The sequence below is a fragment of the Pseudochaenichthys georgianus genome, chromosome 6 (genome assembly GCF_902827115.2).
Source record: "Pseudochaenichthys georgianus chromosome 6, fPseGeo1.2, whole genome shotgun sequence".
In the NCBI taxonomy this organism is placed as follows: Eukaryota; Metazoa; Chordata; class Actinopteri; order Perciformes; family Channichthyidae; genus Pseudochaenichthys; species Pseudochaenichthys georgianus.
The window spans coordinates 4,053,587-4,080,749 of NC_047508.1; the positions used below are offsets into that span (position 1 = coordinate 4,053,587).

The 27,163-nt window shown below is 43.5% G+C and overlaps 2 protein-coding genes and 1 long non-coding RNA gene across 6 annotated transcripts; all 3 read left to right on the forward strand.

The window, feature by feature from the left end:
• The first annotated feature begins 1,494 nt into the window (after window positions 1-1,494).
• LOC139434042 (uncharacterized) lies at window positions 1,495-4,104 on the forward strand. 2 transcript variants are annotated; one of them, XR_011643432.1, is made up of 4 exons: window positions 1,495-1,635; window positions 2,860-2,920; window positions 3,001-3,384; window positions 4,016-4,104. It is a non-coding gene; the product is annotated as an uncharacterized lncRNA (long non-coding RNA). The 2 variants fall into 2 exon arrangements; XR_011643433.1 differs by having other exon boundaries at window positions 3,019-3,384.
• Window positions 4,105-5,162: 1,058 nt separating this feature from the next.
• On the forward strand, window positions 5,163-15,445 carry fam169b (family with sequence similarity 169 member B). Of its 3 annotated transcripts, XR_011643431.1 has the most exons (10): window positions 5,163-5,272; window positions 6,744-6,890; window positions 7,857-7,959; window positions 8,030-8,115; window positions 8,797-8,959; window positions 9,643-9,825; window positions 13,271-13,396; window positions 13,477-13,541; window positions 14,441-15,069; window positions 15,127-15,445. XR_011643431.1 is itself a non-coding variant. In XM_034084211.2 (9 exons), exons 2-9 carry the CDS (start codon window positions 6,765-6,767, stop codon window positions 14,738-14,740), a joined length of 1,152 nt encoding a protein of 383 aa, XP_033940102.1. In that variant the 5' UTR covers window positions 5,163-5,272; window positions 6,744-6,764; the 3' UTR covers window positions 14,741-15,445. The 3 variants fall into 3 exon arrangements, 2 of the variants coding, with proteins under 2 accessions (XP_033940102.1, XP_033940103.1); XM_034084211.2 differs by having other exon boundaries at window positions 14,441-15,445; XM_034084212.2 differs by having other exon boundaries at window positions 5,165-5,313; window positions 14,441-15,445.
• Window positions 15,446-16,784: 1,339 nt separating this feature from the next.
• arpin (actin related protein 2/3 complex inhibitor) lies at window positions 16,785-26,371 on the forward strand. The gene is given in 8 exon segments (XM_034085713.2): window positions 16,785-16,861; window positions 23,086-23,151; window positions 23,256-23,407; window positions 24,349-24,429; window positions 24,432-24,554; window positions 24,898-24,919; window positions 24,921-25,047; window positions 25,962-26,371. Coding segments are annotated over 8 exon segments (657 nt in total). The 3' UTR covers window positions 25,971-26,371.
• The last annotated feature ends 792 nt before the right edge of the window (window positions 26,372-27,163 follow it).

Here is a 27,163-nt window from a genome sequence, read left to right on the forward strand (position 1 = left end):
TAAGTGAAATAAAATTATATTTAGAGTTTATGATTCATGAAAAAAGTGTCGCCTGCTTGCACGCTGCCCGCAGCTCCACCCACTACCCACTCACTCACAAGCTCGTTTAGTTAGCACTGCATGTTTACCAGGCATTGTTGCTGCTGCTGACATGTCGAAAAGAAAAAAACAACTTAGGCAATTTCTTTAAAAAGACGGCTAAACAACCTGATCAAGAAGACCAACCGAATGTAGCTGGTTAGGGTTAGGGTACGTTGTGACTGCTGCTACAACAGAACCGAGAGAGGAGGGAGCTAACGTCAGTGCTAGTGCTAACTTGACAGCTAACGTTAACTTGGGGGCTGAAGAGACACAAGAAGACGAGCCAAGAGAAGCTAACTTGATGACTACAACTACCATACGGTAGTAGAGATCGAAGGAGATGTGGAAGAAGATGATGATGCTGCTGATGACCACCCCACCTGTTCTTCCTCTTCCTCCTTGCCTGCTGCTCGAGATGGGGGGCGAAGTTGCTGCGGTGGTCCCGTGGCCGCCGGCTGGCTGGACCAGCCAACAGTGGAGTGAGTGGATCACATTTGAGTCATTTTAAGTTGATTAATTAATTAATTAAACAGTCAAACGTTACATTGGTGGTCCGTGGATTATTTATTATCAAGTTGATTGAAGTTTGCGTAGCCCATACATGCTCGGGAAATCTGTTGACATGAACATGATCCATCGGGACGTTTCATGTAAATGTAGACCTGTGGCACCACCCCGTGTGCAACAGATTTTCTCTTTATAATAGGCCTATGTCTGTGCTGTTGCTATTAATGCACGGATCAGCATTTACCCACCCCCGCAAAAAAAAAGAATCCCGGCTCCCCCGGAGACCGTGGTATAGTTCGCCCACTGGTTACGACATCTCCGTTCCTGTCACTACCCGATCCGTCACCCTACCCGATCGGTACTGCGCATGTGCGAGATGGTCCGGAAGTCCGGACGGCAACCCAAGATGGACACCTGACACAGTGGCTTTTAGCAAAGCTCAAAAAGAAAAACCGAGAGAGATGAGTTATTGTTATTACAACGTGACTTCACTATTATTTAACAACTCTTTTTATTGGGTTCTTTTATTTGGGGTTAAGTACATTGTCAGAATAAGTGAGAAATAGATTTAACTTCTGTTAGACAGCTATCATACTGAATAAATATTTACTGTGAATGTATGCAAAAATGTATGGCATATGGCTGTCTAACAGAAGTTAAATTCATTCCTCACTTATTCTGACAATGTACTTAACCCCAAATAAAAGAACCCAATAAAAAAGAGTTGTTAAATAATAGTGAAGTCATGTTGTAATAACAATAACTCATCTCTCTCGAGTTTTCTTTTTGAGCTTTGCTAAAAGCCACTGTGTCAAGTGTCCATCTGGTGTTGCCGTCCGGAGTTGTCCAATATGGCGGACCATCTCGCACATGCGCAGTACCGATCGGACAGGGGGACGGATCGGGTAGTGACACACTCCAATGGACCACTTTTTTACAGCAATGGCGGATCGTGGAGCCTATCAATCGTTCCCCGGAAGTTAGCGCCAAGGCTAGCAGAGCAGTAGAGTTGCAGCATAATAGACCGTTCGTGACGGACTTTTAAAGGTAAGAAGAAGTTTAAAGATTTATATTGCGGATATTATCAGTACATCTGATTCAAATTAACATGTGTATTAAAGGATGTCAGTGAATTATCCCTAAATTAGTAGATTTAGGGAACGTTTACAGATAACAGATTAAGCTAGGACACCGAAGCAAGTTAGCAACACACATTGAACTGCCTTTCAATTGTAAATTCCGTTCTCTTAAAGGTGGGGTAGGTAAGTTTCAGAAACCGGCTCGAGATACACTTTTTGTTATATTCCATGTGTAAGAGCCATTTAGGCACATTTATTTTGGTAATTAATTATGGTTTTGTGAGCCAATTGAATATTCTTTAATTTAACTTAAATGAGCTGATTAACTATGAATTATTATTATACTGTTTTTGTAACGTGTCATCTTGCTTATGGACAGCTCTAGTTTATGTGTTGTTATTATTTATACAAAGCAATAGTAGGGGCGTGCTCAGGTATAAATGACGCTGCCTGCATGACACAGCAGGAAGTCTAGAGAGGCAGTTGGAAAAAGTTTTTGACCGCACACATCCGTATGACCAATGGATCTTATTTGTTTATTTGTTTAAATACCGTGCAAATGTTGCACGTCGGCAGTGGGCCGCCAGCTGATCTATTGAACCTCTCAATAAAGCACCAGAATGGAACGAGCAAGGTATCTGAGTTTTTGAATATACGCGAGTCAATACTCGAGCTCGCCTCCTAGACTAAGTGGCATTTGAACATGGATTTCTTTGGATAATTGGCCACTACACCATGGAATGCTCTTAACATCCCGATAGCAATGAATATAAGTGCTTTGACAAAAAATCCATACAAAAATGTCATCTGTAGAAGCCGTAATACTACCTGCCTGTCAGCCTTCCATCGGGGCACAAACTTATCTCGTGCACTCATTGGTCATGTGCGCATTTGTGTGTGTTGGAGGAGGGGCTCTATAAGGAAGTGGCAGATTTTCTCCGGTTGTGTATTTTCAAATTCTAGCGATCTCGAGCCGGTTTCTCAAACTTACCTACCCCACCTTTAATGTCATTTCGTCCAACGTTGTTGAATTAGAGAAGAGGGGCTTCTAAACGGGATTGTATGCGGGGGTGGAGGGAGTTAAATATTAGATAAATATGACTTTGGTGCGTGTAAGAGAGAGTGTTTTTAAGAGAGCCATATTGTGTCCTTGTGATTATGTTGATTATTACCTGTCTGTATAATGTTGCAGCTCAGCTGATTTTGGATTGATGGCAAAGGGAGAGGGACTTAAGTGAGAGTGACAACACAAGGTAAGTTTAATACTACTGTTTTATATAAGTAAGCATACTAAACATGTATTCTATCACTATTATATAAGTAATCTTGTTAGTAACCTACTGTATGGCAGGTGGAGGGGCAGTGATGTTACAGGTGGAGGAGCAAAACTGCAAGACTGCAAACTCCCAAGACAGAGAAATCAAAGTGTGTTCTCCAGAGAAGAGGTTGATTTCACTTCAATTTGTTCATATTTTCTAAAGATGTGGAAATGGCACCAAAAAAAACTTGAGAGCTGTAACCAAGACGACAGTAACAACATGAGTAGAGAGCCACCAAGGTTTTTCAAGTCCCTCTCTTACTCCATTTTGCCAACCCAAACTTCCAGGTACATGACGGGACACCTTGCTTGTTTTTGTTGTTTGCGCTCCTCTGGCTGGGTGCTGGCAGGTGGAGGGCAGTGATCCCTTCCCTTCTTCCCTCAATCTTTGAGACTAATGTAAGTAGAAGACATGGCACTGTAAATGTTCGAACATTTAAAATATTTTACCACTTAAAAATAAGAAATATTACTTTTGTTACTAAGAGTTCATACTTATTATACCTGTGTCACCTTTCACACTATAGCTGTGATCATGAGCTATGGGCTTTGTAGATACAGGGGCCCTTCTCTTTTTGACCACAGGGCGATGCACGAAGATGGTGGGAATAGCCTCTGCTCTCAGCCTTGCCCTTTTTTGTCTTGACAAACTGGTCTGCATCAAAATGTGCCTGCGGAGTGACTTGAGGTTACTTCACACACAGAACAACTTAGTTTTGTCTGCCCACATACATATTCCATAGTGTTTGAATACACAGTATTAGGAAACACTTTATACTTACTGGACATGTTATACTCATTACATACTGTATATAAAATATGACCAAGAATGTGAGACAACTTTATAGAAATTCATATTACATCTGTTACTGATGCCATTTGTCATGCTTTGTTAAACTCACAAATAATACAGTTCCATAACTTCAGTTGGGAACAGAGACCACACCTTATCTCCCCAAGGCAATTTCCCATCCAACAGGTGTGCTGTGTGTGTATAACCCTTTCTCCTGTCTGTTACTCCCTCTCTCAGCACAAGAACCAGAGGGGGATTCAATGGAGCCTGAATACCTGCACTGAGACCCTCACCCTGCACCCTGAGTCTCAACTCTGTGTTTTTCAAGCCTTTCCCTGTTTTTTTTTGTATTAAACAAAACATTACGCTTTCCCAATGGTGTGGTTTTTGTTTGGTGAACAAGTGCAAATGCAGTGTTTGTATATAAATCACATATTTTTTTGCTGTTGGTCGTGAAATTGCTCCTGCTTCCTCCGCTCTGTGTCAGTGGGGAAGCCGTACATTCGTACTCCTTTCTCGGAGCGATTGGAGCATCCCCAGGCAGCACAGCAAACCATGGTGGCGACTAGGAGGCAGCACAGAAAACCAGGACAACACGGAGGAAAATGCATAGACAAACTGCATGATATGCTATTCAATGTTTATTGAATTCCATGTATTTGCAATGGATGTTCCTAAAACACATTTAACATCATCATCATCATGCTGCTGCTGCTGCTGCTGCTGCTGCTGCTGCTGCTGCTGCTGCTAGTCCTTTGATAGTCACCTGTCCTTTCTGAAAGCCATAAAGATGACATTAGTCATTTAGATAATTTGTGTCCTCAGTTACCATGGGATTACTGAAACTACCATGAATTTAAGAAAATGGTAGAAATGAATCTACTCTGAATTTTAAAGCATTACTTTAGATCCCCACCCTCTAAATATATCAATAAACATTAGAAAGTGATGCTCCTGACTACCATACAAGTTTAAGAAGATAATATTGGTTTTTAAAGAATTCAAAGCTATAAATAAACAACAACAGGCTCTTTAACTAAGGCACTAACATGTAAACTAGTTGTTCACACTAATCCTAATATTATCACTTAATATTAGCAAATTCGATTTTATTTTTTAAAACATATTGATGTAAATACATACACATATCGATTTGTTGTATAAATATTGCAAATCAAAACCTTTATTCACTAATAATTACCAAAAATCGTAGTTCTATCTCCTGTTATCAATGCATTCACATTGCCCGCCATGAACTTCCGGGGAACGATCCTCGTCTACATGAACCACGTGACGATAACCGTTTTTGGACTTCCGTTGTCGTAACTCTTGTATTATATGGCTCTGGCAGCGAGGCTTCGTTTGTCATCGATGACGTCACTAGCCCAAAACGATACAAGCTTCACAAAAAGCTTCGGGGATTACTCGACACACACTCGGTCTCCGAAGCCTCGGCGCAATACGTAACATCACTAGACAGAACACTTCTCCCCGGTCAGCGTCAACAACTCTTCTATTTTATTACTTATTCAGTCGTAAGTTAATGTTGACACCGTGTTGTCCTGCGAGGGTGTATGGGTAACGCTATGTTGTCATGGCATGTTGTTATTGTTAGCATTTAGTGAGTTAGCAGTTCAAAGTACACATGTTAGCACTACACGCATCTGTCACAGTAATGCTGCTGTATCAGTGCTGCCCCGCTGTGAAGTCTCTTAAGAACCTCACAACACTATCCTTTTATTACTTTAGTAAAAGTACAACCACTGTTAGAAGTAAAAGTCATGTAAGGTTTAGTTTAGTTTATTGGTTTAGTTGTCAGGGACCATGTACAAAAATAACATACATCTCAAAGAGATAAGATGCTTTGTACCAGATTATAGCAGTTTGCTCATTTCCATCTGCAGTCCATGGGCAGGTCAACACAAAATACAGCACGTAGGCTACAATTCAAATCTCAGATATAAGTAAAGAAAAGTACAACATTATCTTAGAAAATATGGTGGAATAGAAGAAAGTGGCATAACATGACAATACTCAGGTAAAATACACGGGTAACCTGGCTGTGTCCAAAGTTCAAAGAGACATTGTAGTCATTTTGAAAAGTGTATTTCAAGTTGTGGTTTTATAGAAAGTAACTTAAAATACTACTTAAGTACAGTCCTTGAGTAAATGTACTTCATTGATGTAATGAAGTATAAATAATCCTTAATTGAGACACTAAGCATCCACCAAACATGCACATGTGTATGGAACTGTGTGACCTGAACCTTAAAGGTGGGGTAGGTACGTTTCAGAAACCGGCTCGAGATACGCTTTTTGTTATATTCCATGGAATGCTCTTAACATCCCGATAGCTATGAATACATTAAATGCTTTGACAATAAATACATACAAAAACGTCATCTGTGGAAGCCGTAGTACTGTAAAAAGCACGACCAATCACCCGGCTAAAGTAACTGGATGGCCTACCTGCCTGTCAGCCTCCCATCTGGGCACAAACTTATCTCGTGCCCTCATTGGTCATGTGCGCGTTCGTGTGTGTTGGGGGAGGGGCTCTGTGAGGACGTCTGAAGGAAGGGGCAGATTTGTTCCGGCTGTGTACTTTCAAATCCTATCGCACTCGAGCTGGTTTCTCCAAAATGACCTACCCCACCTTTCATGTTTAACCACGAGCAGCGCCACCTGCACAGATAGGCTAACGTTACTTAGAATGAACTAAAAGTATGGCAAAGATCATGGAGTCCTCTCCTGTTAATACTCTGTGTGTACAACAAGGCAAAGAGATAAAGGAGTCCTGTGAAGGGACATTTGTAAGGGTAAAATGCACTAAATGTATTTAGTTGGGATCACTTTTTAAGTGTGTTGCCATGGCACCCCAAAGGGCCCATTGAGATTACATCCAAGGAATATGTTTGGTGTGTTTTGTTTTGTAACCGTTGTAAATGTGTAAACTTCCCTTGAACAGCTGTATTCCCTCTGAGAGGCCATGTATCCTGTGGACCTTCCAGCTGTGGAGGACACTGACCTGACATCTGTATCTGAACTCTACCTCTCCTCTCTGGAGTCAGGACCTCACAATGAGGAGTGGTTTGAGTTATCACACACTTCAAAGGTATCATAAGGCCTGCACAATAATCAAACTGTTATCAAAATCAGAACAGGGACTAGTGCCATATCCAAATTGTAGTAAGCTCAATATAATAATGATGCTTTTTTGAAAATATATCATATAGGCAGAATTGTCCCCCTTATTAACATATTTTACATCTATTACTTCTTTATTTAGTTTCTGTTAACAATTGGTAGCATGGTGACAAATATGTGCACACAAGTTTGGTTCTACTGGAGGTTTATCATAGGTTCAGCACTGCTTGTAGAACTTCGGGATTTGACTTCAAATAAGAAGTGCGTAACGGCCCGTCTCCACTACGGGCATCAACAAATCTTGAAGCTGGGCGTGTCTGAGGCTTGGCGATTTCTCGCGACCAACAACCAATCAGGAATCTCCCGCCCGCCCCCAGCATACAAAGCAATAGCAATGTTAAAACGAAGTAAACTGGATATAAAATCCCCAAACAGGCGAAAACCTACCAGTTCCCCCCCCTGTCTCTGCCCCCTCCCTCCATGCCTGGCTCCTCCGGTCTGTATCCCGGTAGGTGAACAGAGACTGATCATTCAGCACCGGGTGATTCACTACCGCTCCATTTGTTTGAATATGAGGAAATGACCTGCGTCGTCTCTCCAAGCATACACACGGTTTGATTGGCTAGCCCTTGTACTGTCAGATTTGCATACGCGGGATTGGATTGGCTGATGCCAAACATTGAGCCTCAAAAGTTGAACATTGTTCAACGTTTGATGCCGATAGATGCTCGTGATGCTTGCAAAGCCACGCTCCGCTCCCCACAATGCAGTTCAGCGAATATTCAAAATCAACTACGTCACCCCATTCAAGTGAATGGGCGAAGCGTTGAAAGCATTTTCCGATGCCTGTAGTGCAGACGGGGCGTTACAAATGAAACCCATCGTCATTATAAAAGCAGAATAGGGCCTTTTGAAGTTGTCTCTGTCCCCTCAGGTCGCGATCACAGCAAACAATGTGAGGCTGTTGCAGCTGTTTGATGACCATCAGTCCGACTGTACGCTGCTGGCGCTGCACCCTCCTAATGATCCAACACAAGGTGTGGCAGACCCCCCTCACCCCCACAGACGCCCTGAAGACAGACCCTAACTCTGTGCTCTGCCTTCCAGTGCTGGCTCTGTACCTGCAGGACCAGTGGTGGAGTGTGGACGACGCGCTGAGGACATGCTGCAAGGACAGACACGGCTTGATCTCGGTAACTGCTTTTACATATCTGTGTGTATGTCAGCATCACTACAACACAGTCATACACACACCAGGCTTCCTCCACCGGTCTGAACATATGTCCTCTGAAAGGGGCCCTATGGGGCTTTCAGGCTTCATATGTGTAGTCTGTGTCTCTACTGTGACCGCTCTCATACTGCCTGTGCTGCAGCACCTCTTTTCACCCTCTGTCTGACACCAGAGAGGGGAGTGTGTGGGAGGGGAACAGGGGATTGAAGCCTTTGCACACAAACCTATAGAAGTGTCACGGAGGTGGTCTCTGGGCCCATAGGTCTCAGCCTCCGTTACGGGTTGTATGGCTTCATTGTTGTTGATGTGTTCACCTGGGGCCCTGTGTCCCCCCCCCCCTCACCTGGGGCTTGTTGGTTGATTAGTCTGTGGGTATTGAGGCTCTGTGTTTCCTGGTGGTGTGTGTGGGAGATCCTGGTCGCTGGTGACCGTGTTTACATGAGACAGTAAGACTGAGGCTGTGTCACGTACCACAAGAAGTAATACATTTGAACTCCCTGCCTCCCTGCTGGGTCGGGCCGCTCAGCGGTCAGCATCACAAGAACACTCTACAGCAAAGGGAAAGCCCCAGAAGCACACTAGCCTCTTTTAGCTTGTGTGTTCCATGCTGTGTGCTCTGGTCCGTGTGTGTGTTGTCCTGCAGGTGCAGTCGCTGATGGAGCGAGTGATCGTGTTCCTGCTCAGCCAGGTGCTGGAGAGGTCCCCTCAGGAGAAGACGCTGTTCTCCCTGCACCCCCGCACAGAGAGCTGCAAGCTGCTGTGGAGAGACAGCCAGGCGGTGGGCTTCTACACCGTCAAACACAAAGGTGGGGGGGGGGGAGCGATGGCAACACAATCGCACCAGATAAACTGGGCCAAATAATACTTTTTAAAAATAAGAAAAATCAAAGTTTTGGAAGTTACAAAGATTCACATCAACAATAGCTTTGCTAGCAACAAGAGGTCGTAACCACGAGTACGGATACACACTGGGAACAACGTGCAGACCAGATGTCGTCTTGTTCATCCATCACAACACACTGCAGCTGAGTTCAGCTGGTGTTTCTTAGCTTGAGTGATGGGAGACATATTCAGATCTTTGACTTTAGTCAAAGTCAAAATACATGAATGTCAAAGTCCTGCTTTCAAAGTCTCACTTACGTAAAAGTACAAAAGTAATATCAGCAAAATGTACTTCAAGTATCAGAAGTACTCATTATTCAGACAAACGTCCTCCATATGTGTTTTATTATTACATCAGTTGCATTTGTTAATATTGAACCATCTAATAGCATTTAATAACAAACACAATTTTGATAAACAAAATACTGTTGCTGTTGTTGTATATATAATATAATATATTGGATGATGTGGCTACTTTGTGCCTAAAGGATGCCCTCTCTAGTTCCTGATGATGTTCAGGTTTCCGACAGGGCTGGCAGGTAGAGCTGTGTCCTGCAGAGCCTGACTCTTCCTCTGTGTGGTTCTCTGACCCCCCCCCTGTGTTCAGGCAGCCTGTGTGACGGCTGGAGCAGCCGCTGCTACCTGCTGCCCGCTCTGGACACGCTGCTGGTGAGGAGGGGCTGGAGGAGGAGGGGCCTGGGGCTCCTCATGCTGCAGGACTTCTGCTCCTCCTTCTCCACAGAGGAGGTCCTGGGAGTCAGCGCTCCGCTGTCCCCCAGCATGGTGGCAGGTCAGCTGACCCTCTCTCTATCCTATTCTACTTCTATTCCCTCCAGTCTGTTATTTCTTATCTCGGGAGATGTCGTCATCTTTGGCAGAAGAATACATCATTATTTATACAATAGAATAACTGTAGTGGACATTTTGTTAACATGCATCTCCTTCAGTGGCGTTTCTATATGTACAAAAGTGGTGGGGCACAAAAAACGTAGATGTCTATATATAAGCTTCTGCAGTGAGGTTCATGGCTGGTGAGGCTCTGACTCTGACTCTTCAGGTTTACAGATATTATATTTTGACCTAAATCAAAATATAATATTATTTTCAAAAGCTTTTTTTGTCTGATGCTTCAATTAATTTTAAACAGACAGTTCAACAAAAGGATACACAAAACATGTAATTGTATCATTTAAATATTGAATTGTTCTCTCTTAGTAAGATCCCATTTTCAATAAAATTGCAGTCTTACCTTGACTTGAAGATGAAGTCCATTTGCCTATCCTTCTGGACAAAAATCTCTATCACTTTTTTGTAAAAGTCCTCCTTATGTTCTTGTAGTTTCAAAAGTCTATCATAAATCTAATCGAATCAATAGATTTATGATTAGAAAATTATAAAAGTAGGGTAGACATGTGGATATTATCTGGCTGAACAAAACGTGCATTTATCTAACATGTTTGTTTCCACAGATCTTATTTGGAGCTATTTTCTAAAATCCTATGGAGAAATCTCATTGCTTTTAGGTCGAGGGAAGCCATGCGCAGCTTACTTCCGGGTGTTAGGACGCCTCACTGCAGCTCTCTCTCCTCCTCTTCACACACCACACTTTTCGCAGCACACGTACTTACAGCCAATCAGCTCTGGATTATGTGAGATGACGTATGGTGGGGATGTCAGCTCTATGCCCCTATGCAGAGACGTGCACACATAGACTCTAGGTAGTGCTTGAGCACCTGCCCGTTTTGCCCTCTGGACAGCAATGTGCCCTTTAGAAAGTTCGTTTTTTACAGTTTTTTATTTAATTTGTTTACTGTATGTGGCTCATGGTAACATCGATCAATTCTGGATTAAAAGCTTCTAATATATACAGCAATGCCCCAAATGCGCGTTGTAATTTTGTCAGACATCCCCCCACGTGCCCCGCGGCACTCCCGTGTAGATATCCATAGAAAATATCTCTGAGTCAGACACAGATGAAGCAGAGATGTCAGAGTCCAGAGCAGCACCATGTTCAGAAACAGTGCTCTCTGATGATGACCAAAATGAGAGAGAGATGGAAGGAGTAACCAAAAACCGAAAAGAAACTAACAAAATCCGCCATTATCCGACAAATTTTCGCGCACAATTTCGGCACTCGCGGGCGACCGCCAGGACGACTCAGAAGGTGCCCTTTTTTTTCCTCTTGAGCACCTGCCCCTATAAATGTCTGTGCACGCCACTGCCCCTATGGTCATTATTTTTTTGCCACACACATTAAATAGGACAATACTCTGAGCATGCGCAGTGTAGTTTTTGCAGTCACCGTTCACTTAGACAGTCAGAGGGAGGGGCAGGATCGGGTTTTGTCCCACATGGCTCTAAACAGCTCAATAGGCACACACTGTAGACACTAATTAGAAGAACACAGACTAAAACAGCAATGTACAGACGAATCAGATGATTAAACATGATCTTAAAATAGATTTAATATATTTTTTAATTAATTTTTTGCATTTCTTTGTAATCATTATTTTTAATACTTTCTGCTGACACTAGGTGGGGCTGTGCCCCTAATGACCAGTCGCCACTGATCTCCTTTGACTCTTTTGAGCTACTCTATCAGTCCCTGATGTACTGTACAGAGGACATCTATCAGTCCCTGATGTACTGTACAGAGGACATCTATCAACCCCTGATGTACTGTACAGAGGACATCTATCAGTCCCTGATGTGCTGTACAGAGGACATCCTGGTCTTTCCAGTGATGTCATTGGTTAAAATTGCATGCTGGGAAGTTCCTCTTTCTTTTCATCCAAAATGGCTGGCATATGAAAAACAACATGTTATAGAAGCAGGAGGAGAAGTCAAATATTGTTGAATAATTGTAATTTTTACCATGAAAAACATATATATTCTTGTTTATTAACATGTGAGGAACTATATCATTAGTTCTGAAAGCAATTAAATAATTCAAGTTTTCAAATAACAGCCCTTTTATAAATGTCCATTCTAGTGGACGTCAGGACTTAATGACTCAATATCGTTGCAGGAGACGGAACTGAAGCAGACATTTTCTGTACCAGAAAGTTCAGGGAGATTAAGATGTTGAGCTCTCAGGTGATGAGAGAGGTGAGGATTTCACACCTGGGATAGAAGAGGGTCAAGAAGAAGGGGGGGGGGGGGGGGGGGTGCAGGAGGCTCCATGAGCGCACAGATACAGACAGAGAGACAGATAGGGACGAGCTGGAAAGACATGGCCCCCTGTGGGCCAAGAGTAGCACGTATGTCTTATTGTTGTTTTTATTTTAAGTGGAGCCATGACAGATGAGCGTTGCCTCAGGAAAGCAAGCTTTGTTTCTGTGAGCAGGTCAGATGGAGACCACATCCATAAAACTAGTCAAGATGACCCTACAGCCCGTGCTGACTGGAGTCAATGAGGTACTTTCCCACGACATCGACTACAAAGTCTTTGAAGATCTGGAAAGATTCACCAAAAAACAAGATAATTTTGTATTGACCAAATAAACAGCAATGTTCAGATCAATTACTTATTCATGTTTTAAATAAAGGTGAATGTATTATTGTATTAATATCACTCTATAACCATAATACGTTACATAGTCCATCTGTTAATTTTGGCTGTCTTTTCAAACTATGGTCCCGATGTCCTCTACAGTGGACATACTGTAACATTTTAAAAGTCTGAATTGCAAGATGTTTTTTTTAACCCTAAATAGGTAGGAAATACAAAATAAAGAAGATTGGAAAATGTTTCTTTCCTCGGTTCCCAGCAATACATATATATATATATATATATATGTATATATATATATATACAATACACAATCAGCAATATAAAAAATATGTTCAAATACACTGTTATAGCAACAGCTAAGTTTACTAAAACAAGTTATATGAACACAAGATACTATATACCTAATAAGAATAATATTAATAATACAAATGTAAAATCCGAGCTCACACAGCAACATTAGAGTTAGAGTTAGACTATACCTTAATCACACATTAAAGCCCAAAGCCACACATTATACAAGTGTGCAAGTTATCTTTTTTAAATCAAATATAAATGCAATGAATTAGAGTTAAGTACAATATATACAAATTGTCCACGGTTATTTAAATATGGTAAAAAGACATCTCTCATAGCCACATGCACACTGTTATTGTTTATTTGAATCTCTCATGGCAGCGAACCCAGAAGTCTCAACACAGACATCATGTCCTCTGTCCTCCAGTGTGCAGGAGGTTTCTGCAGCAGCATGAAGAACATCTGGAGAGTCTGTATGAGGTGGAGGCTCCAGGGGGGTGGACCCAACGACGAAACATCTGGCTCAGCATCCAGCTGGGACGCTACACTTCCTGTACACACAGATATGTATCAGCATTGTTTAGTGTTTAGTGTGCATCCTTGATCTGGTTTGATGAACTTGTGTTCTCTTAGGTATCAAGGAGGAGAGTGCTCCGGCATCAGGAGGCACTCAGAGGAACAATGACTCCTCTCTGAAGGTGGGTGAACTCAACCACAATCCTGGAGATTCAATAAGCAATTCTTTATTTGGAATTATTATTATGGAGTATTCATATTACAAATGTTTACAAAATTATCATCATTTTGATCTATACAGTAATCCATCACTTAGGTTTCTTTCCAGTATACTTATACACAACCAAAGCATACACAGGTACTATATTCAAGCAGAGGATATGCGTCTCTGGGGAATAGAATGCTTCCACTTTTTCAAAGCTTCCTCAAACGTATTCTCCTGAAGCCTCAGGAGGAAGTGAGTCTTTCCATCACTAAGATGTTGTGTATAATATGGAACCGTCTTCCGAGTCCAGTTTATGCCATTTTCTTGTCATTACTTTTCTAGTATTTACACTCAGTGTTCCAAATACTGTAGGTATTTTGTTTTTGGGTTTGCATTAAAAGAAGTTCATCCCAATCAAAGTAGATGTTTGTCTCCAATACCTTTCTGATTCTGATTGAAACTCATGCAGAACAGCTCCCCCTGGAGGGAGCTTTGGGGACTCGCCCAGGGAAGGGAAAACAAACAGGGTCCTTTCAAATAATGCTTTGTGTTGAGCCGGTGAATGCAGTTGTTCCTGTTTGGCATAGACACTACGATGCACAGTCCCAAAGTGAAGTTGAGTTGAGTCAACACGTCAACAATGGAAACCAACCATCATGAGCTTTAACAGTAGAACACATTGGTGTTGTTTCTGTTCACTTTGCACGGATGTCTTTTGGTTGGAAGTGGGCTAGGGCTAGGGTTAGGGTTAGGGTTAGGGTTAGGGTTAGGTCGTCTTCGGGGGTTAGGGTTAGGGTTAGGTCGTCTTCGGAGGTTAGGGTTAGGTCGTCTTCGGAGGTTGGATCTCAGACTGTCCTTCTTGTGTATCTGATGCAGAGCGGTGACCCGACCCCAGAGAGCGGCTCTGATGTGGACGCTCCACTGGTGACGGGCTCCTCTGCACAACATCTGGAGCTCTGTGCTCAGCGGCGAGCAGGACGCCCCCCCAGCAGCAGTGTCTCTGGAACAGGATGTTGTCCTGCAGCCCACACTGAAGATCTGGACTCTGGACCTCCCTGCAGACCCCCACAGTCCCTAAACACAAAACAAGCCCTGAAACCTAAACCCTCTGTATCTGCAGCGCCTGGAGAGGGAGAGGAAGAGCGAAGGAATGCCAAACGAGTTGGAAGGACATGAGAATACAGACACAGTGGAAAACTGTTTACAGTATGCAGAGGAGGCTGCTCTGTCCTCCTGTACCGAGGTGACCTTTACAACTTTGACTTTCGAGGCTGCGATATGGACTCATTGAAAGGACTGGTATTAAAGCTTAACACGGTGTAATCCTAACGAAGTGTGAACATTTAAATGTGTGTGTGATGAACAGATGTGTTTGGACAAGGGAATGAGTGGAGAATGAGTGGAAGGAATTTATGATAGGGGTTATCGGTATATATACCCTCACCTGTCAGGTGAGGGTCGCCTGTCAGGTGAGGGTCGCCTGTCAGGTGAGGGTCGCCTGTCAGGTGTAGGGTCACCTGACAGGCGACCCCTCACCTGACAGACGTAGGGTCACCTGACAGGTGAGGGGGAGAAAAAGAGAGACTCCGTTTTGTATATGATTGGAGGAAAAGAGAGACTCCGTTTTTTGTCAGCCCATCAGTAACCGTCCATACGATAGAGAACTGTAGTGGATAACACCCGTTGCCGTGGAAACACTCAAAGCGCCTAAGAGTGGCTGTCATACACAGAACAGGTGTCATGCTTGCGAGCAACGAAGATCTCAAAATACTTTATATCGATATTATGTTTCTTTGCAATTAACTCTAGACAGCAGCTGATGTTAAGTTGCTATGACAATGGTACTATCAAAAAGCATGCGATAAACAGCTTTATATATTTTTTTTATGTGCTTTGAAGTGCTCTGTTACACTTGAAATGATGTTATTTGTAATGAGAATCACTTCCTACTGATTTGGAAGTCAGTTTAGGAAGTCTGATCAAAAGAAAGGAACATGTTGATGTTTGCAGAACCTTTGCTTGCCAACATCTCCCAATCCGTTAGCGTTGTTAGGGTGGGGAACGTGTGACCATCATAATGATCAACATGAGGTAGTATGCAGGACTCCAGGATATCATTACCAAGAAGGAGAAGGAGGATGCATCCTTTAGCAATCCCACAAGGGGAAACTAGGATCTCACTAATTATATTAATTGCAGTACAAATACACACATGCAACAAGCAGGACCCGTACACATCAGCGCTGAAATACACACATGCTTTTTATGGAGACGTGAGTCAAGGGGGCCGTCTTGTTTCAGTGACCAAGAGCCGCTGTGGGTTCAATGCCTTGCTCAAAGACACTGCAGCAGGGCCTAGGAGGGACCTGGCCCTTCTCCAGAGGCCAGTCTTTATTATTGTGTCCATACGAGGACTGGAACCAGTGACCATCCGGCGTCAAACCAGCAGTGGTGTAAAGTAACTAAGTACTTTTACTCAAGTACATGTACTTAAGAATAATCTTGAGATAATTGTACTTTACTTGAGTGTTTCAATTTCTTGCTACTTTGACTTCTACTCCACTATAATTCAGAGGTACATGGTGTACTTTTCCTCCACTACATGTATTTAATCCCTTTAGTTACTTCTCAGATGTGGATGAATGATGTGAAATATAACCAAGTGTTGAATCAGACTTTAGTTCCACCTGGAGTGAATCCACCAGCTACCCTGCAGTATACAAAGTACTTCAGACTAGCTGCACCTTCACCAGCTTTGAGAACACTTTAATCATCAATCATTATAAAACATATATATATATTATTCTGAAATGGACCAATCTGCTCAATGACTACTTTTACTTTTGGTGCTTTAAGTATATTTTGATGAATACTTTTCTACTTTTACTTCAGTAACATTTTGAATGCAGGACTTTTACGGTAACAAGAGTATTCCTACACTCTGGTCTACTTTTAAGTACAAGATCTGAGTACTTCTCCCACCTCTGCATACTGCAACCTCTATTGTGTTGTACCTGTACAAAATGAAATACTTGAATCATTATTTGTATCAATGATAGACCCTGTCTATCGCTGAATGAAGCATATGTTCCCGTCGGCATGTGCTGGGACAAAACCGAGCGCACCTCTCACGCGGCTACACGCAGGAACAGGAAATGAGGCGGGACCGGGAACACTCTGACAGTACTGACGGGAACAGTTACAGAACAGTTTGTGAAAGATGAGCCGGATTTATCACAACAGGTCCTAGAACAAACCGGTGCACAATGAGACGTGGGCTCCGTCCTCCTATCACAGGTAGGCTGAGACAGAACCACTCACTGAGACAGAACCACAGACAGAACCACACACTGAGACAGAACCACAGACAGAACCACTCACTGAGACAGAACCACACTCTCTGAGACAGAACCACTCTCTGAGACAGAACCACACTCACTGAGACAGAACCACACTCTCTGAGACAGAACCACTCACTGAGACAGAACCACTCTCTGAGACAGAACCACTCTCTGAGACAGAACCACACTCACTGAGACAGAACCACTCACTGAGACAGAACCACACTCACTGAGACAGAACCACACTCACTGAGACAGAACCACTCTCTGAGACAGAACCACACTCACTGAGACAGAACCACACTCACTGAGACAGAACCACTCACTGAGACAGAACCACAGACAGAACCACTCACTGAGACAGAACCACACTCACTGAGACAGAACCACTCACTGAGACAGAACCACACTCACTGAGACAGAACCACTCACTGAGACAGAACCACACTCACTGAGACAGAACCACACTCACTGAGACAGAACCACTCACTGAGACAGAACCACACTCACTGAGACAGAACCACTCACTGAGACAGAACCACTCACTGAGACAGAACCACACTCACTGAGACAGAACCACTCTCTGAGACAGAACCACACTCACTGAGACAGAACCACTCACTGAGACAGAACCACACTCACTGAGACAGAACCACTCACTGAGACAGAACCACACTCACTGAGACAGAACCACACTCACTGAGACAGAACCACTCACTGAGACAGAACCACACTCACTGAGACAGAACCACTCACTGAGACAGCACCACACTCACTGAGACAGAACCACTCACTGAGACAGAACCACACTCACTGAGACAGAACCACTCACTGAGACAGAACCACACTCACTGAGACAGAACCACACTCACTGAGACAGAACCACTCTCTGAGACAGAACCACACTCACTGAGACAGAACCACACTCACTGAGACAGAACCACTCACTGAGACAGAACCACAGACAGAACCACTCACTGAGACAGAACCACACTCACTGAGACAGAACCACTCACTGAGACAGAACCACACTCACTGAGACAGAACCACTCACTGAGACAGAACCACACTCACTGAGACAGAACCACACTCACTGAGACAGAACCACTCACTGAGACAGAACCACACTCACTGAGACAGAACCACACTCACTGAGACAGAACCACTCACTGAGACAGAACCACACTCACTGAGACAGAACCACTCACTGAGACAGCACCACACTCACTGAGACAGAACCACTCACTGAGACAGAACCACACTCACTGAGACAGAACCACTCACTGAGACAGAACCACACTCACTGAGACAGAACCACTCACTGAGACAGAACCACTCTCTGAGACAGAACCACACTCACTGAGACAGAACCACTCACTGAGACAGCACCACACTCACTGAGACAGAACCACTCACTGAGACAGAACCACACTCACTGAGACAGAACCACTCACTGAGACAGAACCACACTCACTGAGACAGAACCACTCACTGAGACAGAACCACTCACTGAGACAGAACCACACACTGAGACAGAACCACTCACTGAGACAGAACCACTCACTGAGACAGAACCACACTCACTGAGACAGAACCACTCACTGAGACAGAACCACACTCACTGAGACAGAACCACTCACTGAGACAGAACCACTCACTGAGACAGAACCACACACTGAGACAGAACCACACTCACTGAGACAGAACCACTCACTGAGACAGAACCACACTCACTGAGACAGAACCACTCACTGAGACAGAACCACACTCACTGAGACAGAACCACTCACTGAGACAGAACCATACTCACTGAGACAGAACCACTCACTGAGACAGAACCACACTCACTGAGACAGAACCACACTCACTGAGACAGAACCACTCACTGAGACAGAACCACACTCACTGAGACAGAACCACTCACTGAGACAGAACCACACTCACTGAGACAGAACCACTCACTGAGACAGAACCATACTCACTGAGACAGAACCACTCACTGAGACAGAACCACACTCACTGAGACAGAACCACTCACTGAGACAGAACCACACTCACTGAGACAGAACCACTCACTGAGACAGAACCATACTCACTGAGACAGAACCACTCACTGAGACAGAACCACACTCACTGAGACAGAACCACTCACTGAGACAGAACCACACACTGAGACAGAACCACACTCACTGAGACAGAACCACTCACTGAGACAGAACCACACACTGAGACAGAACCACACTCACTGAGACAGCACCACACTCACTGAGACAGAACCACTCACTGAGACAGAACCACACTCACTGAGACAGAACCACTCACTGAGACAGAACCACACTCACTGAGACAGAACCACTCACTGAGACAGAACCACTCACTGAGACAGAACCACACTCACTGAGACAGAACCACTCACTGAGACAGAACCACACTCACTGAGACAGAACCACTCACTGAGACAGAACCACTCACTGAGACAGAACCACACTCACTGAGACAGAACCATACTCACTGAGACCTAGCCCCACCTGTCCCACACACCTCTAACGCTTCATTCTGGAAGGGTTTGGATATTCCGCATTAAAGTGAATCTCCACAGAGCCATATCGCAATAAGACAGAAAAGGTGTTTAGTTCCTGCTAGCTAACGCCTTCTTTACGTATGTTATATATACAGTCAGAGGAAGGAGTACTCTGATCTTGTACTTGAGTAAAAGTAGAAGTATCAGAGTGTAGGAATGCAAGTAAAAGGCCTGCAATCAAAATGTTACAAAAGTATTAGTGTCAAATCTCCTTAAAGTAGTAAAAGTAGTCATTGAGCAGATTGGTCCATTTCAGAATAATATATATATGTTTTATAATGATTGATGATTAAAGTGTTCTCAAAGCTGGTGAAGGTGCAGCTAGTCTGAAGTACTTTGTAGACTGCAGGGTAGCTGGTGGATTTACTCCAGGTGGAACTAAAGTCTGATTCAACACTTGATTATATTTCACATCATTCATCCACATCTGTGAAGTAACTAAAGGGATTAAATACATGTAGTGGAGGAAAAGTACACCATTTACCTCTGAACTGTAGTGGGGTAGAAGTACAAAGTATTTATAACACATTGAAATACTCAAGTAAAGTAGAATTATTTTAAGATTGTTCTTAAGTACATGTACTTGAGTAAAAGTACTTAGTTACTTTACACCACTGTATACACTCCTTTATGCATGCCTTTAGACTACACTGTAAAATATGACCATGGTTTCACAATATTTAGCTGTAATATTTTACAATAAATTACTGTTTACCACTTTACAGTCTTTACCTGTAATGTTCACAATATAACACTGTAATTTAGAATGTCACAGTGAAATCAATACAGGCACAGTTAATTACTGTGAATGTACAGGATACATGATTACCAGGATTTCACAACATGTTACTGTATTATTACATAGTGAAATACTGTATTCAGACCATCCTCTGTGATAACACAACACATGAAGTGCTTTTCTTGCTTTTATCGCTCTTGCTTGGCTTTAAATACTAATTTCTTTCTTTGGTGCAGGTTTTACTTAAATTGAAAGGGGCACCGCTGCATGTGCCTTAAAATAAACGATGCAACATATACATCTATGTAACATTTAAATTGTTGTCTTGGCTTAGTGTTTTCAGGTGCATCCTGGGCATTAATCCTGAGACGGGCTAGAAAGCCAAAAAGAGGCATGGCAACCGAAACCCCTATGTCAGCACATTCTTCAGAAAAATTGTTGACTTTAAGTGGATGTCTTTGTAGACATGTGTTAAGTGCTCCCTTCCTTGTTTTCTGTCTCCCTGGCTCCGCCTCTGCCCAGGTGCACCTGGTCTGCCCCTGGCTCCGCCTCTGCCCAGGTGTTCCAAATTCCACTCAGCCGTGTGTATATATAAAGAGAAGCTGGAGGAGAAGGATGTCTCGCCTATCCTAACGCCGGAGGCACTGTCCTTAGAATACCTCTTTGCAGATGTGTTTATGTTTAGCCTGGAGGACCTGGTAGTCTTGCGGTCTTGCGGCTTTATTTTGTTTCCCATAGGGTTTATATTTGATTTCTGGTTAGGCGGGGGAGTTCTGGGTCCTACGGCCCGTGGTGTGGCTGGCTCGGGTTCCCTTCTTCTGTTTGTTCCTTTTGGCCAGTCCTCCAGACCTCTTTTTGTTTCCCATTTCGCTTGTGTGAGCAAACGGCTGATTATCAATAAATGCTCGTTACCAAGTACCGGTTATTGTGTGTATTCTTTCATGTTGCGGGTCTCAGCACGAGCCACTACCGCGGAGTAGAGGTTGGGGCCGTAACAACATTTCCAAAACACTGTAAATGTACTTTGCACTTCAATGGAGTAATAGAAAGTTAAAATGGGCATTTTCTTTGTTGATTGAGCTGATTGAATTATGGTACAATCCCAGTCAAATTTACAATATATTATCGTATTATTTAGATTTGTATATTTACAGTAAATTACTGGCTACTCCTGCAGTACTTTCACAGTACACATTGTAAATTCACAGTAAATTACTGGCTACTCCTGCAGTACTTTCACAATAGAAATGTAAAAGTACAGGCCCTTGTTGTAATTAATGTACAACAAAATGATGTAATTCCCCAGTAACATACTGTAATATCACAGTAATTGAAGCTGTGAAGTTACAGTATACAGTTGTACCTTTACAACAATGCATTGTAATATCATGGATGTGAAATTACAATACATTGCTGTGAAGACATTCACAGTAAATTGCTGTGAACCTTACTGTGAAAGTCATGCAACAAGTTGCCAGGTAATTATTGTGAATTCACGGTGGATATTTTTACAGTGTAGTTTGACACCACTTTATAGATTTAAAGTTAAAGACACCTGTCCAAATAAAGAATTGAGCTTGCTGTGGTTTCATATATATTTGTAAACATCCATTACACAGGGTTATCTTAAAGGGAGTTCATAATTGTAAAGCTCTTGAACATAATTCTCCTAAAATAAACCCAATGCACGGTTGCTCTTGTAACAGGTCTTATCCGATTAATCTCCTTTATTGTACAATAAACACGCAATGAGATGCTCATGAGGAAAGCCTTTATGTTAAAGGTCCATGTCATGCTTCTCTGGTTCTGACCCGTCCCCTTGTGTGTAGCTTTGTCTGCATGTGAACGGTCTGCAGAGTCACACACCCTCAAAGCACACCCTGTAGCGAGTAACACTCTAACACAGAGAAGACCCGTCTGCTGCCCCTGAACGCCTCGTTGGACATTTCTCTTTTCCCATGGTTTCTTCCTGGTCGTGGTGACGTAAGGGCCACAGTGACGTAACGGCTCCGCGGATTGGTCATTTGGACCAATCCGCGGACTTCCTCACACTCACTCACTCACTCACTCAGCCTTATCTTTTCTCAGCCACAGCTCCACGGATATCTCAGGCTAAACCCAGCCTTAACTCAGCCTGAGCACACACACACACTCACAGCCTGGTTACGTGTGTGTGTGTGTGTGTGTGTGTGTGTGTGTGTGTGTGTGTGTGTGTGTGTGTGTGTGTGTGTGTGTGTGTGTGCTCAGGCTGAGTTTCGCGTTGTCTCGCAGACCCCACGCAGCAACCAGGAGACGACACCAGTAACCCAGCTCACACTGTCCGCTCCTCGAGCCTCAAAGGGCGGAGCAGCGAGCCCCGCAACGTCCCGCCAACACGGCACCCAGACCCCACGCAGCATTCTCATCTGTTGGTCATCATTTACTGGTGTCATTTTCTGGTTGCTAACAAACGCCATTGTAACACCTAATCACACATCCGAGCACAGTGGGCTCAAAGGGGGGGGGGCAGGAGCTCCAACAAGCCGTGTAGGACAGAGAGTGAATACACTATGCAGAGATGCTGTGAGAAACCAATGTGAGTTTGGAGCATTGAACAATGTAAATCTATTCTAGTAGACCTCAACGATGGAATTATGATCAGTAGAAACGGCCATGACATGGGACCTTTAAACTTTTAAATTCTGTTGATTGTATCTGTAATGTCCTTTTCAACTTTTGTTGTTTTAATGTGGTCTTACAGTTTGCACCTATTTATCAAACATATTTATGAAAGGGTATGTAGCCTACAGGGCTGATATTTGATGTTTACATGAAATGTACTTTTACACAAGTGTCAATATAATTTTATTTTTCCATTTAGTGGCCCGGGGGTTCTTCTAGAAGGAAAGCTGCTGGATGTTTCAGACATGCGATCAAAAGGTCAAATGTCTAACCTTCCTTCTTGTATTGTGGGAACGACCTCCCGAAGACGACCTAATCATTGTCAGCGTTGCACCTCACACTCCGATGAAACGAGCCTCACTGTGTCAGTTCTTGGCGGGCCCGTTTCTATGTGCTGTACATCAGGCCCAGGCCGCCCAGCCGCGTCCACCAGAGGAACTTCAATGCCAGCGGGAAGGAGGTGGAGCCGAACTTCAGCGACACCAAGAAGGTCAACACTGGCTTCCTCATGTCCTCCTACAGTGAGTGGATCACACGTTTGAGTTGCGTGTTTATTAAACTTGTCTGTCTGCCAACGATGCTGTGAGGGATGTTGAGTGAGCGATCACAACTAAGCAAAGCTAGATTAGTCAGTTAGCTATTTAAGCTAGGCCTAAAACCAGAGTTGATGTTGTTACAAAGATCATCTTTAACTTGGCTAGATTGCCATGGCAACTTATGCTGCACTGTTAACCTGTTCTGGAAAAGGTTATGTTCAGATTTTTGGATATAACTGGCTTAAAAATGCCAATCAAAAATGGGTTTATTACCAGGTAGGTTTCCACGTACGAGGAATTTGACTTGGTGTCGTGGAGCACAAAAGCAAGAATTAAAAACACAGGAAGAGAATATGTAATGCCAACGTGTTGAGAAATAACTTTATATCGCTTATATATCACTTTTTCCCGCTGGCATATACAGCTCTGTACAAAATGAAGAGGCCACTGCAGCATTATCAGTTTCTCTAGTTTGACTATTTAAAGGTATGTGTTTGAGTAAAATTATTTTATTTAGTATTTTATTCTCTAAGCATTTCTCTGTGTTGGAATTCAACAGACGCTAGGGATTGAGATTTAGGAACAATGTGGAGTGGTCTCTTGATTCTTTTCCAGAGCTGTACTGAATACACAGGGGAAATCACCTGTATGCATGTATGCTTGTTTTTGCCGCGCTAACCTAAGTCAGTAATGCAGGAAATAGGAACCACAGAGCACAACATGAACCACATGGCTTCATGTTGGGGAGATTAAGCGTTTCTGACTGTTTCACGTGTTGTCTAATTGGTGAAGATGCTTTTATTATTTGCTTGTGTTGTTCCATCTGGCTGTAGACTGTTTTAAAGTTGCAGTGCGCTGAGCTTTCAGAGCCAGTGTGAGTTGTGTCTTCTATCTTCATCAGCTTTATAAACATGTTGTCTCCTCAGAGGTGGAAGCTAAAGGCGGGTCGGACCGTCTCTCTGAGGATCAGCTGTCAGCGACGGTGAACAAATCTGAGCTGCTGAAGATTACGACAAACACCGCCCTGACGGGACCTGGGCCTTCTGGTACCCCGAGGCAGAGATGGAGCAAACAGAACTGGAGATGGGACAGGAAGTACGGCTGAAGACCAGAGGAAACAGTCCTTTCATATGTGAGGCCAAACCCTGCTGATGTACTGCTTTAAATGTACCGTGCATCCGGTACACTCATTAAAGGAAAGGATACTCTAAGAGTTGAAGTAAAGATGAATTGAGATAAACTGTTAAAGAACAAATGATAACTAAATAATGACTCCCAATGATATTTGGTCATGATTATTTCATGTTAAAGAGAAATACGTAAGATCTGTGAACACCCGCGGAAGATCTGTGTGCTGACGTACCTTTGTTTCGTTGCATTTTCTTCATTTTGTTGTTTTACATTTTTGTGTTGTCTTTTTCTTTTGGCTCAATCAATTAAATAAATGAACTTTCCACCTTCATTGTGTCTTCCAGTCTCCTTAGCCGAGGTGGACGGTGACCAAGTGTAACTTCGCTGGAGATGAGAAGGCCGGAGCATCGTGGACGGAGAAGATCTTGGCCAACAAAACGGAGGGAGCCAGCTCCCAGATGCCCGGGGGAGAGGGAGCGGAGGAGGACGTGTGGGTGAGGAGGACACCTTCCAAATGTCACCCAAGATGAAATACTGGGGCTAATAAAACCTACCTTATTTATAGTTCTAGCGGTGCAGGAATGAGACACTTTCTCCTCTCCTCTGTCTCAAAGTCAGTAAATACCCCGCTGGTATGTGGGAAGCGTCTCCGTGTCATACAGTAGCACGTGGACATTAGCCTTTAGCTTAGTTTACATGCTGTCTTCTGTGTATTGCCTTTCAACTAAATATTTGTATTCATTGGGATAAACCCCTTGAGATGCACCATCTCGTTTTCAAGGGGGTCCCGACAATAGCAACAACTTACAGACATACATAAACAAAAAGACAAAATGCAAAACATGACACTCAAGACAAACCACATACAGTCTGTTAAGTGAAGTTCAAGCAATGCACACAATCATTACAATGTGAGACAGTCAAGCAAATCAGTTTCATCAATATCAGTTAATAACAAGTACAGACCAGCTGAAAGTGAGATAACAAGTGAATGTGTGAAAGTATCATAAAGGTTTGTTTGCCGCTGAGATTATTTCCTGCAATATTCATTAATTGGAATAATCCCATTTCCTTTTGTCTAAGGAGCCATGGCAATGCTTACTTTCAGATTGTCTTTCACAAATACATGATCAATCTACCGCTCGACAGCCCTCATGCAGCCAGGTTCTATTCTCTCTTGAATCAGAAAGTCTGTGCTTCATTTGACCACACGCTCCAAGTGAGAACAACCTCCACAAGCTGCTGTCATTGTAGCTGTTTGATTCTGTAAGACAGTATGCTAACTGAATCCCTTTGTACCAAAAGGCATACAGACTTTTCTTAAGTGTGAACCTCAGTGAGACAGGAAGTGGCAGCAGAATTCCACGGTGGCAGCAGGTATCTGACTGACTCTCTGCTTCTCTTTCAGGAGGAGTGAGGAGAGTCTCTGGCCCTGCTGCATGCTGAGCTTCTTCAGCTTGGATCACCCCCGTCCCTCTGCCTTCGGAGTGGACGACTTTTCTCCTAACCTCTCACACATGTGGCCTTGGGCTGGAAGTCACGTGACACTGGGACTCTCTCAGCTGTTAGCTCTCGTGAACACTCTGTACTTTAGATCCCCATTGTTATGACTGGAACTTTTCAATCTTTCTTGGCGCATTCTTCTATTTTTGCCAGTTTAGGTCCAAGTTGAATCCAGAGTGCATCCAGAAGCCTGGATTAAGGTCTGTGGTTAACACAATCGTACGAAATGTTTGATGTTTTGTTCTACAACATAAAATAAGTCAGCAAAAACTCCACTCGTGAATGTATGTGTGTAAAAAAAGGCAGTGGCTAACAAGTGGCTAAATGAGACTGCTAAACGTCTCGCCGACACAAGTCCGCAGCCATGCGACCGGGATCTAGTTCCTTTACATCAGGGGTGCCCAACCAGTCGATCGCGATCGACCGGTCGATCGCGGGGAGATTCCCAGTCGATCGCGAGATGTGTCTAAAAATAGAACAACAATATTCAGTTGTATCGTTAATGTCCTATAACATAATCTTCCTGTGCCAGAATAATGCACTTGAACGCATCAAAGCTTTGTGATTGGCCGGCGTGACCCCGTGTGTGGGGGCGTGGCTGGTGGGCAGTGGGCACTATTTCGCTGATGTTGTCCGTGTCAACATGAGTGACAGTCTGCACACACACAAGACCGCAATGGCAGAAGCAAAAAAGCCCCAAATATATAATTTTCACTCCGAGTGGGAGGATGATCATTTTTGTATCTATTCCAATTCAAAGTCCATCTGTCTCATCTGCAATGCGAGCGTGGCTTTATCGAAGAAGGGTCTTTTCGGAACGGCATTTCAAAACAGTGCACAAACGCTACGAGACGGAATTCCCTCCTAATTCTGCCCTATGCTCCCAAAAGGGGAGGAGCCTGAAAGGACAGCTAAATGCACAGCAGTCCATTTTCACCAGGCCCAACAACAAGAGCAAGGCTGCTACCATAGCATCTCATCGTGTCAGTCACGTTCTTGCGAAACACATGAAGTCTTTCAAAGACGGCGAAGTTGTGAAAGAAGCATTCCTGGAGGCTGCCGACGCGCTTTTGGGGGACAGTAAAAATAACAGTAGCATTTCAACAG

Excerpts from the sequence above, each read along its gene's own strand:
- fam169b (XM_034084211.2), top strand. The coding sequence starts at position 6,765 with ATGTATCCTGTGGACCTTCCAGCTGTGGAGGACACTGACCTGACATCT. Across the intron at positions 9,826-13,270 it reads GTCCCCCAGCATGGTGGCAG|TGTGCAGGAGGTTTCTGCAG; the intron begins GTCAGCTGACCC and ends TCTGTCCTCCAG. Across the intron at positions 13,542-14,440 it reads ACAATGACTCCTCTCTGAAG|AGCGGTGACCCGACCCCAGA; the intron begins GTGGGTGAACTC and ends TATCTGATGCAG.